The sequence below is a fragment of the Echeneis naucrates genome, chromosome 16 (assembly GCF_900963305.1).
Source record: "Echeneis naucrates chromosome 16, fEcheNa1.1, whole genome shotgun sequence".
Classification (NCBI taxonomy): domain Eukaryota; kingdom Metazoa; phylum Chordata; class Actinopteri; order Carangiformes; family Echeneidae; genus Echeneis; species Echeneis naucrates.
Window position 1 is genome coordinate 23,460,689 of NC_042526.1, and position 16,425 is coordinate 23,477,113.

At 40.0% G+C, this 16,425-nt stretch overlaps 1 protein-coding gene across 2 annotated transcripts; it reads left to right on the forward strand.

Annotated features, from left to right (window-relative positions):
• ticrr (TopBP1-interacting, checkpoint, and replication regulator) lies at positions 1 to 16,211 on the forward strand. Of its 2 annotated transcripts, none has more exons than XM_029523883.1 (21): positions 1 to 1,060; positions 1,296 to 1,536; positions 1,905 to 2,137; positions 2,668 to 2,899; positions 4,013 to 4,151; positions 4,303 to 4,430; positions 4,602 to 4,805; positions 4,911 to 5,056; positions 5,300 to 5,400; positions 5,547 to 5,640; positions 5,818 to 5,900; positions 6,118 to 6,345; positions 6,643 to 6,730; positions 7,283 to 7,355; positions 7,822 to 7,953; positions 8,130 to 8,220; positions 8,332 to 8,390; positions 10,548 to 10,825; positions 11,012 to 13,244; positions 14,520 to 14,645; positions 15,592 to 16,211. In XM_029523883.1, the coding sequence occupies exons 1-21, from the start codon at positions 386 to 388 to the stop codon at positions 15,705 to 15,707; spliced, it is 5,700 nt and encodes a 1,899-aa protein (XP_029379743.1). In that variant the 5' UTR covers positions 1 to 385; the 3' UTR covers positions 15,708 to 16,211. The 2 variants fall into 2 exon arrangements, with proteins under 2 accessions (XP_029379743.1, XP_029379744.1); XM_029523884.1 differs by having other exon boundaries at positions 1,299 to 1,536.
• The last annotated feature ends 214 nt before the right edge of the window (positions 16,212 to 16,425 follow it).

Below are 16,425 nucleotides of genomic sequence, written 5' to 3' on the forward strand. Positions count from 1 at the left end.
GTTGAAGTTTAGATACGCGAATAACGTTACATAGGCTCTTAATTATACTTAAACATCTGTTATCTCTTTCTATCTGTCTATCTAAATGCGATCGCGGTTGTTTCATCTGTGGCGCTTTTACCTAGTCATTTCGAATAGCATTTGCCAAACCAACGGAAGATAATTTGCTAGTATGCTGACTCGGACGTTGGTAGCTACGACAGCTAGCAGAAGTTAGCTCACAGGAGTTGGCAAGTAAATGGCGTCTGCGTTTTCGCGTACAGGGAAAAACGGTTGCACAGAAGTAATTGATAAACAGTGGGAGTAAATACGTTTGATCGACACTGGCCGGATTTCATGGCTTATCGTTGAGTCGAGGGCTCTGCAGCACGTAGCATTTTACGGTATGGCTTTACACAACTTGGTTTTTGTTATCGATGTGGATTATGGAGATCAGGAGTCAACCAAACAGCTGGATGCCAGGAATCATTTAGTGAAACGAGGAATATTGCAGATCCTGCTCCATTTTGGATACAAATACGGATTTGAGAAAGTGCGCTGGGGCTATAAATTTTTTCAGTCCAAGACTGGTCGTAATGCCAGCCTTATATCGAGGGGATCGGACTTTAAGGAGCTTCGGCACAAAACCTTTGAGGACTTTGAACAAGAGTTTGAATCCAAGTTTGGCGTGAAGGATAAACTGTGCCCCTCTCAGCAGAGGCAGCAACCAAATCAATCTGCCTCCGCTCAAAACGCACTCAAAGAAACCTTGCTGGACTTTCAGTGGGACAGACCAGATATTACATCTCCCACAAAACTATCTCTGAGGCCCAGGAAGACGAGCCGAGCTGGTAAGCCTAGTATTTCACAGGAGGACGATATTTCAAGCAACGGGAGGAATGTGGTGTTCATTGTCTCGGAGTGTCCACGGTCCAGATCTCAACTTTTGGACTATCTCACATTGGCAAGCGATAACCTTCCTTCAGATGTGACAGAGCATATTATATCCAAGGGTCTCCGTGAAATGCTGCTGCAGCGGCATATTGTGTTGCACTGGATTGACAGCAGTTCACATGATCAGGTGAGCAAAGTAAATAAAACATCGCAATACTCACTCACTACGCTGACAAAAGTGACTTTTGGGAACATTTGCACATTGTATAAAAATAGTCAATCTCGACTAATGGTTGCTGATTCTGAAGTCTAAGAATACTATCAACAGTATGTATATTAAAGTTAAGCAGCCAATCACAGTAATACAACAAGACACCCACCTACTGAATTGTCGGTGTTAAATAATTGCAACATTTGTCTAGCAGGTTTTGCTGTGTGAGGACCATCTTGGATATGACAAGCTGTCTGAAGCCCTGGCTCAAATGGATGGAAGAATTATCCCTGTGGTTGCACTATTGGGTCTCTGCTACAATGAAGAGCTAGACTATGCTTTCAGGCCAGAGGCATTTGCATTCAAGTCTGGCATTGGTTACCTGCTGTCTTCTGAAAACCTCTACCGCCTGGCTTTTCCTGTCACAGGGGGTATTCTTCGGTGGGAGCAAGGTTGGTAAAGTCAAATAAGCTCATCTGTTACAATTCTGACATTTCTGAAATAGTGTATCTGTCACTCTTAGTTAAAAAGCAATAAGTGAGTACTTGTGTCATTATACTGTACATTCTGAGATATTTAACTGCTAGATGAAGCATAATTTTATAAAACAAGTACGCATGCATGAGAAGAGAAATGGGGGCCTATTATAATGGGTTATTTCAAAAGAAACGAAGATAGTAAAAACTGCAAAGTTGTGCATACAATTGCGCAAGTGCTACAGGATGCAGAAATGACAAGCAGAAGGAATTAAGCAGGCAACTTTGGACTTGTACTGATCTGCCTCTATTTGTATGTGTCATGTTGCCCTTTATCCAACCAGGTGATGTAATGCAGAGCTGTGACATCATGGTTGAACCAGTGTCTTGCATTCAGAGGCTTTTCCCAGAGTCCGTGGAAGTGTGTCTGAAAGGGGTGCTGCAGGGCTGGGAAGTGTCATCACTGGCACAGGCCTCCACAGAGTCATGGGTGCTTCAGTGCTCCAGCAGCAGGGAACAGGGAGCTGCCACCTTCCAGCATCTCCTTATGGAACTGTCTTCTCAAGCTCTGCACATGGTGAGATTTCCAACAACAACAGTCTTGCAAGGGAGTTGAAGGCTCTGTTGCATTACTAATCACTAAATTGCTCTAATTTTCTTAAAAAAAAAAAACAAAACAGAAAAACAAGAGCATGTGTTGGTGATGTGCCTGTAGCTCCAGACATGCTGTATTTTGCTATGTTTGTATAAAAAAAAAAATAATATATATATATATATATATATATATAGACAATTTAATGTTTCAACCACACAAACATACATTTTATGATTTGTACAGTGCTGAGTCTTTGAACCTCTTGCTACCAAGAAGGAAATGGAATTGAGGTCCAACATTAACACGATTAAGAAACTGAATCAAGGGATTTTTTTGTCTATATATTTTGCTCTGGTCATTGTCAATCAACATCATTCAGGCAACTATAGTTGGAAAATTAAGTAGCCATCAGATAACAGCATCATTTACAAAGACGGGCTACTGTGAATTCACCCACTATGGTGCTTAAGTTTTACAATATACTTTTCTTGCTTTTTCACTTTGATCCCCAGCTTGCTGAGGTGACCAACAGCGGCCTGTTATGTTCAGCTGTCCTTTCTCCCTGGTCACACTCTACGGCACTGCTCACCATTGTCCAGCCTGAAATCACTCAACACAACAAGCTACTGAGCACTGAAATCATCACTCCTGCCACAGCTGATATCTCAGCTGACTTGCCAGATGTTGTGAGCAGTGTCCTTGGAGTAGTGTATGACATCATGGAGGATGATGATGGTATCAATGGTAAGATTAGACCTAGGCTGATAAACCTGCTCATTCAAATAATATTATTATAATAAAACAGTAGTGATAGTGTTAGGCAGGTTTTCTAAATATGAGTAAACACTGCGAAAGAGGTGATGATATCTTTTACGTGGCTGGACAATGTAATTATTCTGTTTTAGACTGGGAGGACGTTGACACAAAACTGAAGGGAATGCAGATGCAGAGAAAATGGAGAAAAGGAATGGTTTCACAGATCCAAATAGTATGTTGGTTAATAGCTGGACAGGTGACAAGCCTAAACTTTAAAATAAACGTGACAGTGTATTGAATTACACAAACATTTAACAAACTTAATCCAAGGTTTGAGAAGTGTTTGTTTGCAGTGATTGGATCCTATGACATCATGGCACATACAGGGTGTGAAAATGGTTGTCATACATGCATTACTCAAAGTCGAAGTCATTTCATTTGACTTGTCAGTGAATGCTTTTTATACCCATTTACATCAACGACAAAAGCCCAGTGTGAGCAGATACTAGAGCCCCCCTGTAAACCATCTTTTGTTGGTCAATGGAATTACACAAAAATATAGATTTTAATGTATTTTAATTAAGTATGTAGTTAGTTAGTTAATGAATTAATTTACTTTTGAGATCTGCGCTTAAGTTGAACTAGCAAGAAAAAGGCAAGGAAGCCATTACATTTTGCTGCAGAGCTGGCTTGCTTTCTGTAGATTAGATCTGTGTTACTTCATCACCTAAGGGCCACTTCATATTAGTGATTTGGAATATGTAACCAGCTAAATGCTACTCTATTTTTAAGTATTCAGGAGAGCTTATGGTGGGTTTGACATAATGTTAAAAGCAAGGAAAGCCCTGTCTACAGTCTGTTTTTGGTTTGTTCTTTCTGGTCTACTGTAGAAACATGGCAACCTTTTGTAGAAGAAGAGCCTATATGATTGGATTGCAGATATTTGTCGTTTTGGTAATTTACATAAACAAAATGATTATTATGAGTATTCCATTACATTTCTTCATGAAATACTCTCTTCTTCTAAAGTGAAATGGCTCAAATGGCAACATTATTTTTAATTCCTGGATTCTTAACAATTTCCTTTTATTTACTCCTAAGACAAGCTAAAGGATCATGTGGTACCTGTGTGGGCTCAACAGGAAGTCAGCCATGGTCCATTGACAACAGGCGTGTTGGAGACTTGGTTTCCTCAGTCCGACCAGTCAGGAGTGAGCTCTCATTTAATGGACTCAATAAAGTATGTGGATCAGATCTCGCAATTTTTCTCTATAGCACCTTCTTGAGTTATATACATGTTTGCACACACAAGTAAAAATTAAAAGCAACATAAAACAAACTCAGCCCTAACACAAAAAAGGTGACACATGATCCTGGTCTTTCTTGTACAGATTACTGCATGCTGTGCCAGAACAGAAGGAGGATGAGCAGGAGTCGCTCCTTCAGCAGGAGCTGATCAGTAGCCTGGCTGAACTGTACCAGACGTCCCAGGGCACAGGCAGCAAGAGGGGCAAAAAACGTATTAGAGCCACACTTAAAATTGTGTCCATTTGTGAAGATCATTAAAACAACAACAATCTTTTTTTATTTGTTGAAAAGCGGAAGATTATCTTCAGTTTACTCAGCAAATATACATATGTTTTTGGGATATAATTTTTAACATCATTTTTTTCTCATCTTTGATCCCCAGGTGGTGCCCAGTGCACACCTGTGAAACAGAAGATGAAGACAATGAGCCGCTCCCTTCAGATGCTCAATGTGGCACGGTTGAATGTAAAAGCCCAAAAGAACCAGGCTGAGGCAGAGCAGCAGGGGGCTGAGAGCAGGGTGCCGGACAGACCAGGGAAGAGACGGTCAAGTGACAGGAACAAGTCTGGAGGTGTAAACTCTATCAGTAAGTGCCTCTGTCACAACTTTCCCTTACTCTGTGTGTGTGAGTGAGACAAGTTGTGTGGAAGTGTTTATTTTTTGAAATGCACCAAATTGTGTATTTGCCCAGGTTTCACGAGTGAGGGAGAGCTCCTGTCCCATCTGAAGTCCAGCTACGAGAAGACTCTTGCAGAGAGAGACTCGTCTGTTCTCATTGGTGTTGAGCAGCTCCTATTAGCTGTGAAATCTTTCCTTGTAGCGGAATCAGATGTGGAGGTGAGATGTATTCTGATCAAACCCGCTTTTCCCCTTTTTAACAGCCTTATATTTAGAATTTGTGGAATAATTGATTGGCTAGTCATTCATTGTTACTTCATTATCATCAGTCTGTGGTAATTAAATTTTATTTCTTTCAGGCTTGTAAAAGCATTCAGTGCATCAAATAAAATAAATTATAGTTGAGCGGTTGAGCTGTGTTTACTTTGCATGTCTTAGTGTTTTTTTGTTTTTTTTTAATAGGTCAAGACCTCCTTGTTTGTCCAGCAACATCTCCTCAAGACCAGTAAATCGATAAGACAACTCTATGCAATGGCTTCTAATACCGATGGCAAAGTCAGAGAGTGAGTTATAATTATCCTGGAATATTACCTGTGTATAAGTCAGCTGATGGACCAGCCTTTATGAATGCCGTTTCAGAAAATTATTTTGTTCTATAAGTTCTAATGCACATATTAGTTTTGTTAGTAACACAGATTGTCTCTAACAGGTGCCAGATTCAGGCTGTGTTGAGACTGGTACTGTGCAGACCTTTCTCTTCAGAGAAGTCTGACTTACTGGATGCCGATCAGATTGCAGAGGAGGTAAGATGTTTACTATAAATGTTTTCATGGTACAGTCTAGTGTTCAGAGCTTTAGCATAGCTCAAGAAAGTATGTAACCAATGCATGGAGTTGGCAACAGTTATTTTCAGGTAATATCACTGACTGCACAACAGTGCAAATATAAACATGTCAGTTCAAACTTCTCATATGTCTCAGGTGGCAGAAATGCTCAGGATCATCTCATTAACAAAGGATCCAGTTTGCCTTGAAAGGTTCCTGCAAGATGAGGTTCTCCCAGCGTAAGTGTTTTCGAGAATTAGATTTGTTTGAATTTTAAATTAATTCAACTTTAAAAATTAAGATGCACATTTTTGTCACTCATTTCTTTTAAATATGCTTATTTACAAAACCAGTGAAAAATATGTGGTGGTGCATCACAGGCAAATATTTCTTCCTAAATCTTCAACTTAAGATAATTATTAAGATAATAACTATAATTTTTCTGCATCATGGCAGATTCCTGACCACTGTCCCCAGGGTGCTTGCAGACATCTATAACAGTTTAGGCACCCAGCTCCCTGAAGCTTTGGTGGCCGTTCTGCCTGCTGACTTCTTCAGCGACGAGTCATTTGCCAAGGACAGCATTTCTCCTTCAGCCTCATCCCCTCCCCTCTCTGCACACAGTCTGGTTGATGGCAAAGATCGTCTGCAGGACTTAAGAAATCGCTCAGCCAGCAAGAGGAGGTTAGGGGAAGCTGGATTATTTTCCTGGATTGTATTTTGTGTGTGTGTGTGTGTGTGTTTTTTTTTTTTTTTTTTTTTTTTTTTAAATAAGAAGTGTACTAGAATTAAACAAATCTTACACACATACATAAAGAGCACTGTTAAATCCATACCACAATGTAGTTCGTGTAGTGTCACAGGAAAGAAATCGCAGTCATATAAGTAATCTGAATGAATTGTATTTGTTTTGCAAGTACCTGGGCAAAAAAAGAATTTGGATACATATATTCAAATTCTTTTTTTCTTTTTTGTTCTCAGGAGTGGGATGCTGACTCGTCATCGCAGTATGACAGAATCATCTCAGAATCTTCGTCAAATAGAGATTCCTAAAAAGACTACAAGAGCTGTAAGCCATACATATCTCATTTCTATTTCATTGTAATGGGGTAGTACAGCACTGTAATGATTAGGATTGTTGCCTCACAGCAAGAAGGTTGTGGGCTCGATTCCCATGCCTGGGGCCTTTCTGTGTGGAATTTGCATGTTCTCCCTGTACCTGCATGGGTTCCTCCAGATTCTCTGGTTTCTTCCCACAGTCCAAAGACATGCATGTCTAGGTTAATTGAAGATTCTAAATTTCCCATGAGTGTGAGTGGTTGTTCGTCACTCTCTCTTTGTTGGCCCTGCGATGGACTAGCAACATGTCCAGGGTGTACCCTGGCCTCACCCAGCGCATTGGCTGAGATTGGTTCCAGCACCCCGCACGACCTAGAAATGGATAAGTGGTAGAAAATGAGTGAGTGAGTGAAACAGCAGTGACAGCTGCTGCTGTTTTCACCGTATCTCTAATTGTTGACTTACTGAAGTGCTGTGTTGCCATTTGTTAAGACCATCGTTGAGATGGCACTTGCACATATGGTTATGTTGAGTTTTTGACTTAAGTCTTTTTTTTTCCCAGGCTAAGTCAAAGGGGTGTGTTTCTTTAGAGAAACCACGCGTGGAACCGAAACGTCAGAAACAAGAAACACAGGGTATGTGCTGTTTTACCCTTTATCTTGGCTCCCTAACAACTGAAACCCTTCTTGCAGTTTTCTGAATTCGTATATAAACTCTGCAAGTCCGAATGTAAAAAGTCTTCATGGACAGCTGAAAATGATTGGTCTTCAGTTGGCCAACTCTTACAATATTCACACCTATGATTTCAACAACTTCTCTCAGGATTCATCATTATTCGTAGTTTGGCAGAATGTTTTTAAATATGTAATTTGTCTGACTTTTGAAAAGGGCAAAGCACCGAACCTGACTGAATATAAGCTCACCCCAGTCTGATCCAAAACTATTTACTAACCAGTTTAGTATTATGAAGAGATGTTTGAAAGCAGAATTATTTAAATTATATTAGTAAAGTAGTTGTGAAGCGAAACATTGATTTAGCTGGAACCACTGTCATGTTGACATTACAGTCTTAAATACAGAGCATGGTCTGATTGTCTACAGAGGTGACCAAGGTGAGAAGAAACCTCTTCAACCAAGAGATCATTTCTCCCTCAAAGAAAATGAAGCTGCCAAGGAGCCAGTCTGTGTCTGCTGTGGAACGGCTGAAACGCAAGCGATCCCAAGAATTTGAAGGTAAACTGATACCATAAGATAGATACATTTAAAGATATTCTTTTGTCACATTTACTCACCAGTAGGACATAAGATCCATCCAAATAACCTTATTCTCAGTATTTAACTAAGCCATTCCCTGCTTATCTGAAAAAAGTAGAGATGTTTCAGTTACTTGGATATTTCTTCCTTTTCAGAGAGACACAAACTTCTAACAAAGAAAGTTTGTGAAACACCTCTCCACAAGCAAGTGTCCAGTCGCCTCCTTTACCGGCAGAAAGTGGGAGGGTATGTTATCAACAGTTTTGTATGATCCGAATAGATGTAGGCGCTAATTACTGCAAGCTAAAAATTATTACTGTCTAAAATTCTTCTTTTCTTTTTTTTTTTCCCTTTCAGGAGATTGGTACCAACTGAGGATTGCATTGTGGAGGAGTCACCAGTAAAACCTGCTCAAGGTACTTGGAATACAATATTACAATATACCTCCCTTTGTTAAAGTACTCAATAATATTGGGTGTTTGGAAGGATCCGACATAAGTATAATAAAACTCCTAGGGGCAAAAGTAATGACATTAATGTCAGACCTTACTTTATATATTGACACTTTTAAATAGAGATAGATCGATCTGATTTTTTTCAGGACCGATAACGATTATTAGTATTCAAGGAGGCCAATGATCAATATTTGGAGCCGTTATTCATTTGCAGTAAAAAGGAAAATATTGGTGTCAAAATTTTAAATAATACCAACACTTAACTTCGTCTCAAACATGTTAAAGGCTTTTTTTTTTTTATCTTAGACAATAGACATCTTTGTTTTAAAATTCTAACAAAAGGTTCAGGGAGCTCCCAGGCTCAGCAGCATGTCTTATAAAGTTAAATGAAAACCTGAACAAATAATAGCGCCCTAAAGTTTTCTACAGTAAATAAAGTTTTCTAAAATTTCAATATAACTGATGTGGAAGATCGGGGTATTTTTATGCCCACCATGGCACCCGGAAAAAAACTTTTTTTTGGCATCATGCAGCATTGAACAACATCCGTAGGAATGAACAGGCTCCCCCTCCAACGCTGTATCCAGTTCTCTTTGGTTCTCAGACCCAGTTCTCTGGGTCTTCTCCATTCAGCAAAACTTTTTTTCCTCTCCGCCGTGTGTGTGAGCACTGTGCATGCACAGCTTTCACTGCTTCGTGCCGTGGCTCTGCGTGTAACCGATCAGATGGTGCTAACCCTTACCCCCACAGTTCAGAATGCATGTATTCTGTGGAAAGGCAGCATTTTATTCTGAAACAAATTAGTTGACTAAGAAAGAAAGCTAATTGTATGTGAGCAGTGTAACGGCGCAAGAGCAGCAAGCTGGAGAGGACCCTCGCCTCATTTAAACCAGCTGTCTGGGAGCACTTTGGTTTCTCTGTCAATTACAGTGACGATGGGAGGTCAGAGGATAAAACTGTCAAAGTGTGTTGGCACTGTAGCGTGAGAAAGTCATAAGAGCATGGTAATACATCGAGCCACTCACATGAAGCGACAACATGTGTGTTGCTGACAACAGAAAGATAGGCAACACAGCAGCGATTCATTGCCTTTAAATGAGAGGGTGTTTTCAGCACCAGGGGACATAGTATCTGCAAAGAGGTCTACACTCTCCCCAAAACATGCAGAAATCCCCATGCTTTTTAAAAAGAATTTAAAGTTTTAAATTTAGGTCTTTCTTTCTTTTACTTTTCTTTTTTGAGAAGAGAATGACTGTTCTTATTATATCACAAGGAATAATGCCTTTTGCAGATTTGTACTTTGGTGCAAGTCTTTTTGAATTACTTATTATACTTATAAGTATTAAGTGTATTTTTTTGTGTTTTTAATATTTAAACACTGGATGGACATCTTAAGTTCTTTTTGGTGTTGCGTTTAGTTGGTTGTTATTTATTGTTATCTGTCTATGTTTAAAGTAGTATTCAAAATAAAAAAGCCTTCACCTTGTTATCCATACTTTTTATTCCCCTTTTTTTGCTGATCCGAAAAATTATCTGCACCGTGCCTTCCAAACATGACCCGTTGCACCCTTGTTTTAAACTGAGTGTGCCACCAGCAACACATTTGCACAGCCACACTTCGAATTACTGCAAATTTGCAAATGTTTACTCTGTCTGAGAAATTTCAGTGGTTTCTGAAAGCTGAGAAATTGCTCTTCACAGCCAACAAAGGGTCATTACGGTAATTCTATTTGCAAATCTGCTCCTTCATTGTTAACACACTCCTTCAACACTGTAAATTGCCAGATATTGAGTGTTCTACGTGTTCTGGAAAAATGGGCAAAAGCATTTACTAATGGGACATTTTTCTGGCCCTTTTCTGGTTAAAATAATTAAAAAATCCTGGTGGACAATAGGAATCTTAGGTTTGAAAGGATTAATTGAAATACTCTTAATTATTCATTTGACTTGCTTCATCAAATAATTATTTTGAATTTGAAAATATTGATTCATGGTTGTATTTAAACATTTTTAACGTTGTTCTATTGGAAATCAATAGTTCAATAGTGGTTTGACTTAAACCTTTTAGTGTGTATCACTACATTCTGATTGTTTTGTCTTTTTATGCCTTGTTTTCAGACCTAAGAAGGAGCCCCAGGATTAAGAAACTTGCCAGAAGACACTCAAACAGCTTCTATTCAAGTTCTCAGGCTCGCTCTCGAAACCTGGACAGAGCTCTCTCTGCATCCCAGATTTCTCTTAGTGACAGTAAAGTCAGTGGGGTTAATGTGAAAACAGTTCGGTCACCCATGCGGATTCTTTTTGGAGCTGCTAATTCTCCCGGTCATCAATCTGTCCAGCCTGGCTCAACCGGAGCCTCCAGATTACGGCTGTCAACTGACTCCAGTGTCTTTGAGGTAAGTTGCTTGTACCTGCATATGAGAGCTGTTATAGTCCTCACAGATTGGTGCAGAATGGCCCCTTTATACAGTTCATTAATTAATTTATTTCAAGATGAATATTGTACCCTTACAAGGACAAACTTTAATAATGCATTAAACCAAATGTGAGTAAAATTCAAATATTTTGTTTTTAATTTTTAGAGTCCAAATAAAACCCCAACAAAGTCACCCAGCAAACAGGTGTGGGCCATTGTTGGAAATGCAACTCCAAAGACACCCAGGACCCCACGAAATCAAAGAACCCCCAAAACTCCCTCTTTGTCCAGGATGCAAGTTTTTGCTGTTGCAAATAGCCCTGCAGGAGACGGGTCACGTGAGCTTGGTATGTCCCTGAGGGGCAGTTCTTTCAGATCACCTGCCACAAGGACTGATGTTGTAGGGACACCTACAAAGCAAAGCCCAGTCAGGAGCCCACTGAAGGGTATTCTCAGGACTCCAGTCAAAGCCTTTGCTGAAAGCAGTTCATCTGAATTAGCTTTGCTAAGTAGCCCAATTTCCAAGACTCCAAAGAAAAGTGTCACATGGTCTCCATCCCCGAGAAAATTCAGGATTGTGGCAAACGCTGCCACTTTCAAAGTGCCTGAGTCCCCGTCTGGTGCATCCTGCAATTCTCCAAGACTGAGCAAAACCTCCAACAAGTTCAGCAGTCCTGTCAAAACCAACAATATTAAAAGAGATATTTTCAAAACCCCAGAAATGACTTGTCAAGTACCACTAAAAGTTGAAGAAAATGCAAGTTGTGTCATTGTGACACAGGAAAAAAATCAACAGTCTTCTGAAAAGCTTGAGACAATTATAAAACCACCTGAAAAACCTGACCAAGTTGGTCTACTTGAAATACCTCCAGCACAATCTACACCACCTGAAGACCAGCACTTCTCCTCTAAACCCATCACTAAAAGCCAAACCAAGAGCCCGAGTCCTACTCACCAAATGATTACTCGCTCTGGAAGAACTCCAGGCAAAGGTTCAAACATTCCATCCCCATGTAAGCCAGCATTTGCACCAGTAGGTGGTGGTACTGTTTCAGCAGCATCTGATACTTCAGTAAAGTCTCCAGATAAGTACGGAAGACTCCAGCTAAGAAAAAGGTCCAGCCAAAGTGCAAGAACCACCAGATGCACCTTAAGATCCCAGTCTCACGAGAATATTTCCACCAAACAAAGCATAAAATCAACTGAGAACTGTGACCTTGTAGAAAATAACATGCAGTCAGATACATCAGAAGAGTTACAGGCTGAACCTTCCCGGTCCTCAGAAACGGACTCTAGCCCCCCTCGTACAGACTCAGAACAGTTTGACTCGTCTCATTTTAACTCTGTTACCACAGAAGATGACAGTATGGACATTGTTGATGCAGAAGTTATAAAGACCCAGTTTAGTGGTGGACTAAAGATGAATATTAGCTTTTCACGAAAGCCTTCAAAAGTTGAAGACTATGTGAGTATAGAGTCTCCTAAACCACGTGTGCTGCTCCAAGGTACGCCTAGGCGAAGCTATGGCTTCAGGCAGACTCCTGACCGCCAACAAAGGGAGGCTGCTGCTCGTTTGGGCTACGCAAATGATTCCCCTCGATTTTCAACCCCAAGAGGTCCCACAAGACCCAGGTACGCCACAGGTACTTTAAGCTCTCTAACTTACCAAGTACAAATGGAAATGCAAACATCAGGCCTTCCCAAGCTCAAATTCAAACGAACAGATTCCATGAATGCTGATGAGTTGGCCTCAGATGGAGGTCCACAATCAGGTACCCAGAGCTCTGTAGTTAGTGTGAAATCATCTCAGCTAGAAAGTCCATTAGCCATGTTCTCTAAACACAGAGATCCTGGACATGTTTCGCCATCTATCTGCACTCATGTGACCCCAGCTAAGGGCACGCCTGGAAAAGGTGGAAGTGTCCAAACTTACATTTGCCAGTCCTACACCCCTACACACCATCTTGGAGGAACAATGTCACCAAAGGCTACTGCCGAGATCATTCCTCTGACTCCCTCCCCTCAGAGTGCAGGGAAAGTGACTCCAGACAATCTCAACAGCTGGCCTCGCAGGAAAAGAGCTCAGATTGGAGTGGTTGGAGGCAAAGATCGTGGCCTGAAGGGGGACCCACAGCTGGAGGAGTTGCTGGCGCAAGCTGATCTTGGAGTTAGCAGATTACAGGACATGGAGGACACTGATGAGCCCTCACACAACAAAACTGTGATATCAGCCTTGACCTGCAAACAGTCACCTCCAGTTGTGGCATATCCATCTCCTCTCCCTCCCCTGGAAGACTCGTACTGGATGGAGAATCTGGCTCAGCAGGCCGAATGCGCTGAACATCTGACAGCTGAAGAAGAAATCACATGGCCCAAAGCAAATGGAGATATCAAGTCAAGTAAGTTATGATTGGAAAACACCTAAAGCGATTAATGTTTCAACATTAAAGCACTGGAGATCACTTAGAACTTAATCTCTTTTTGTGACCAAATGGTTGTGTGAAATAAGAGGCATTCACAAATGTAGATCAAGTACATGTTTTAGTTAAAAGTGATTTAGAATAACTATGCTGGATTTCTAGTAATTTAATTTAATACCATGTTTTTTACAAAACAAGTTGTGTGCATTGTGTACTTACATTTAACAAATTTAACAAAATTGTCATATACCTGCATTCAACATTAGTGCCTTTATAAACATGGCACTGCCACACATACTGTCTGCCATTTAGATTTTGTCATTCCTTTTGCTGGACATAATTTGCATTCTGTGTTGTTTGAAAATAGTCCCACACTGCTTATATGACTCCTCACTTACCGGCTTGCAATCAAGTACTGTAAACCGTGCACTGAATAAAATCAAATCAGATTTATTTGTTTAGCACCAAATCATAACAAAGTTACATCAAAACACTTTACATACAGAGCAGGTCGAGACCAAACTCTTTATAAAATGATTTAAAGAGACCCAACAGATCCCCCAATGAGCAAGCACTTGGTGACAGTGGCATAAGTTAGGTAGTGTAGGGAGAGAAAGAGAGCAGGAGGAGGGGATTCAATACAGGTGCAGGCAGGAACATATGAAGTTCATAGAAATGATGCTGTATGGGGTTCATGAAGATATGGGAGCAGCAGGTGTTGCAGGAACATGGGTGGTGATGAGTCACCACCTGCAGGATGAGGACAGCGAGAGACAGAGACTTTGGCAGAACATGGTTAGTAAATAGTTGCACATGCTTAGAACTGGGAGCGACAGGGACTTCTGAGAAACGTGCAAGAGAGGTGCTCAGTCCTTCCCCCAGCAGCATAGCTAAAGAGTAGAGGACTAACTTTTTAACTATAAGCTCTGTCATACAGAAGCTTGGGCTTTAAAATTGCAAGAGTCCGCCCCCCGGACTGGTAGAAGAGGACCCTGATAACTGAAAGATCTGCCTCTGCTGAGGTCGTAGTGGTATCGGAGGCAATTACTCATGTACTCATGCCCGGTATTGGACCAATACCCAATACCGCTATCAGTATCGTTGTGTCCCTAAATTTAATTGTGACAATTTATTTAGCTTGAAGCACACGTTATCCCAGGTTTTTTTTTTTCCCGTTAGCATTATACAAAAGTTCTAACTTTTATCTTATTGTTGCTTTCTGTATTTATTTTATTTATTTTTTATTTTTTGCAGAAACCCCTCCAAGTTCAAAGGCAGCAAAAGGTGTGACAGCGAGTGGAATTTTGGCTCTCACTCGCTCTCCAATGTTGTTCAAGGGTAGAACAAGTTCTTCCAGTAAGAGAACCCCTAATTATAAAGGTGAGATCCACTCTGCTTGAGTTAGACTTAGCATTTTTTTTATTTGTGATAGCTGGGCACAGTATTGTCGATTGGAACCTGTAATAGTTTAGAATCTTTAACTACATACAAATGATTATTTGTATGTGTCATGTTATCTGAAAATCTAATACCATCAGTAATATTTTTGCCAGCTATATTTTTCATCATTATGTAGAAGCACATAATTGTATTTAATGTAAATCCCTGTTGTGTACTGTTTGTAACTATACTATTATTTACATAGGATACGGTATTGTACTGTATTTGTATTGTAAGTTCAAATATTGATCAGGTAGTATGATTATGATCAGCTATGATTCAGACTATACACAAGGACAAAAGGAATCAGATTATTAAGACTTGTTGCATCTGGCTTACAAATAACACTATTGACAAATGCGCAGAAGTAATGGATAAATGAATAAACAACATATCCCAGGAGATGACAGCAATCTGATGATTAATCATCATTTACCCAAAGGTACACATCTGGTATAGAACTGTTTCGCATGGGTTCAGTTGAGGTAAAGTTAATTGCAGCGACATAAAATATCTTTACTTCCTTGTGGCAGCAGTGTGGGAAGGCCCTTTGGTTTGGTTTGGTTCTAACCCATATGAGATTGTCTTCTCTGAGTGGTAACGGAGGCTGGTAAAGCAGGTTGATTCTCATTACATTGGAATAATATGTTCAACAATCCTATTTTAATTGTCATGCTTTGGTATCTGCTGACTTTTTGCATTGTTCTGTATTTTTCCCCCTTGCCCTGATGATGCTGTTGCTCACTTGCCTCAAGTACTTTCCTTTTTTATTTGCCTAAACACCAAAGAGTTGCTATCCCAATTTAATGCAGAGCGTGCATTGACAAAGAAATTGAATGAATAAAAAAGGATAAAAACAAACTAACAATCAACTATGATTTTATAGATGAAGGTACTTCGGGGAGGAGAGAAGTCAATGAAATTGATGTCTCCCCCTTCAGCCAGCCAATGAAGCGGTCAAATGTAGGGAAAACCTACAGCAGGAAGAGACTACTTCACTGATCCAAGAAAAAGATGGCTCTTTCTGTTTCACTGTGAAGTTGTGACCGTTGCGTTTGTTGGGACGACCTTTGATGGCAGATCTTAAAGATTTGTTCCAAGCTTCACTTGAAAGTCTGAGATGAGTAGATGAATGAATGCCTTTTCAGTCTCCTGCTCCAACACATTTGACCTGACCATTGTATGTTCGAATACTGGTTTCCTTTTAACCAGGACTTTATTATTTCAGATTGAAAAGTTGTGCTGTGATGTCCTGCCAAGCAGTTTAAAATTCTACATTGGTTCTGTGAAGTTGCAACCTTGATAAATGGCGATTGTGTCATCATTGTTTTCCAAAAATGTAAGCAGCCATTTTGAGATCAAGTCATAGCCTAAAATGTGTAAATAAGTATAATTCATGGGTATTTATTAGTTTTTACATGTCATAACATTTCTTTTAAGTGAAAGGGAAGCCCTTTTTGTAAATATGTTATATTTTGCCAAAGTTTTATGTAAATAAATGTCAATTTTATTAAGTTTTTGCGACTGTTTTGGTTTTTAATTCAGTCCATGCTTTGTCACAGTTTCTACTTTTCTGTTTGGTAAAACAGAAACCTCAGTAAACCCTTTTAGATATATCCAAACAGCTCACTACTGGTCAGAGAATTAGTGTTTGCTGCAAATGAAAGAAATCCTAAAGCTTTTACTTTGTAACCACCACCTGTATAAAACTGATGGCTTT

What these genes read in the sequence shown, in the direction of transcription:
- ticrr (XM_029523883.1), top strand. Translation starts at nt 386, where the DNA reads ATGGCTTTACACAACTTGGTTTTTGTTATCGATGTGGATTATGGAGAT. An exon ending in TGGAGGTGTAAACTCTATCA is followed by an intron (nt 4,806 to 4,910) that starts GTAAGTGCCTCT and finishes GTATTTGCCCAG; the next exon opens with GTTTCACGAGTGAGGGAGAG. An exon ending in CTAAAAAGACTACAAGAGCT is followed by an intron (nt 6,731 to 7,282) that starts GTAAGCCATACA and finishes TTTTTTTCCCAG; the next exon opens with GCTAAGTCAAAGGGGTGTGT.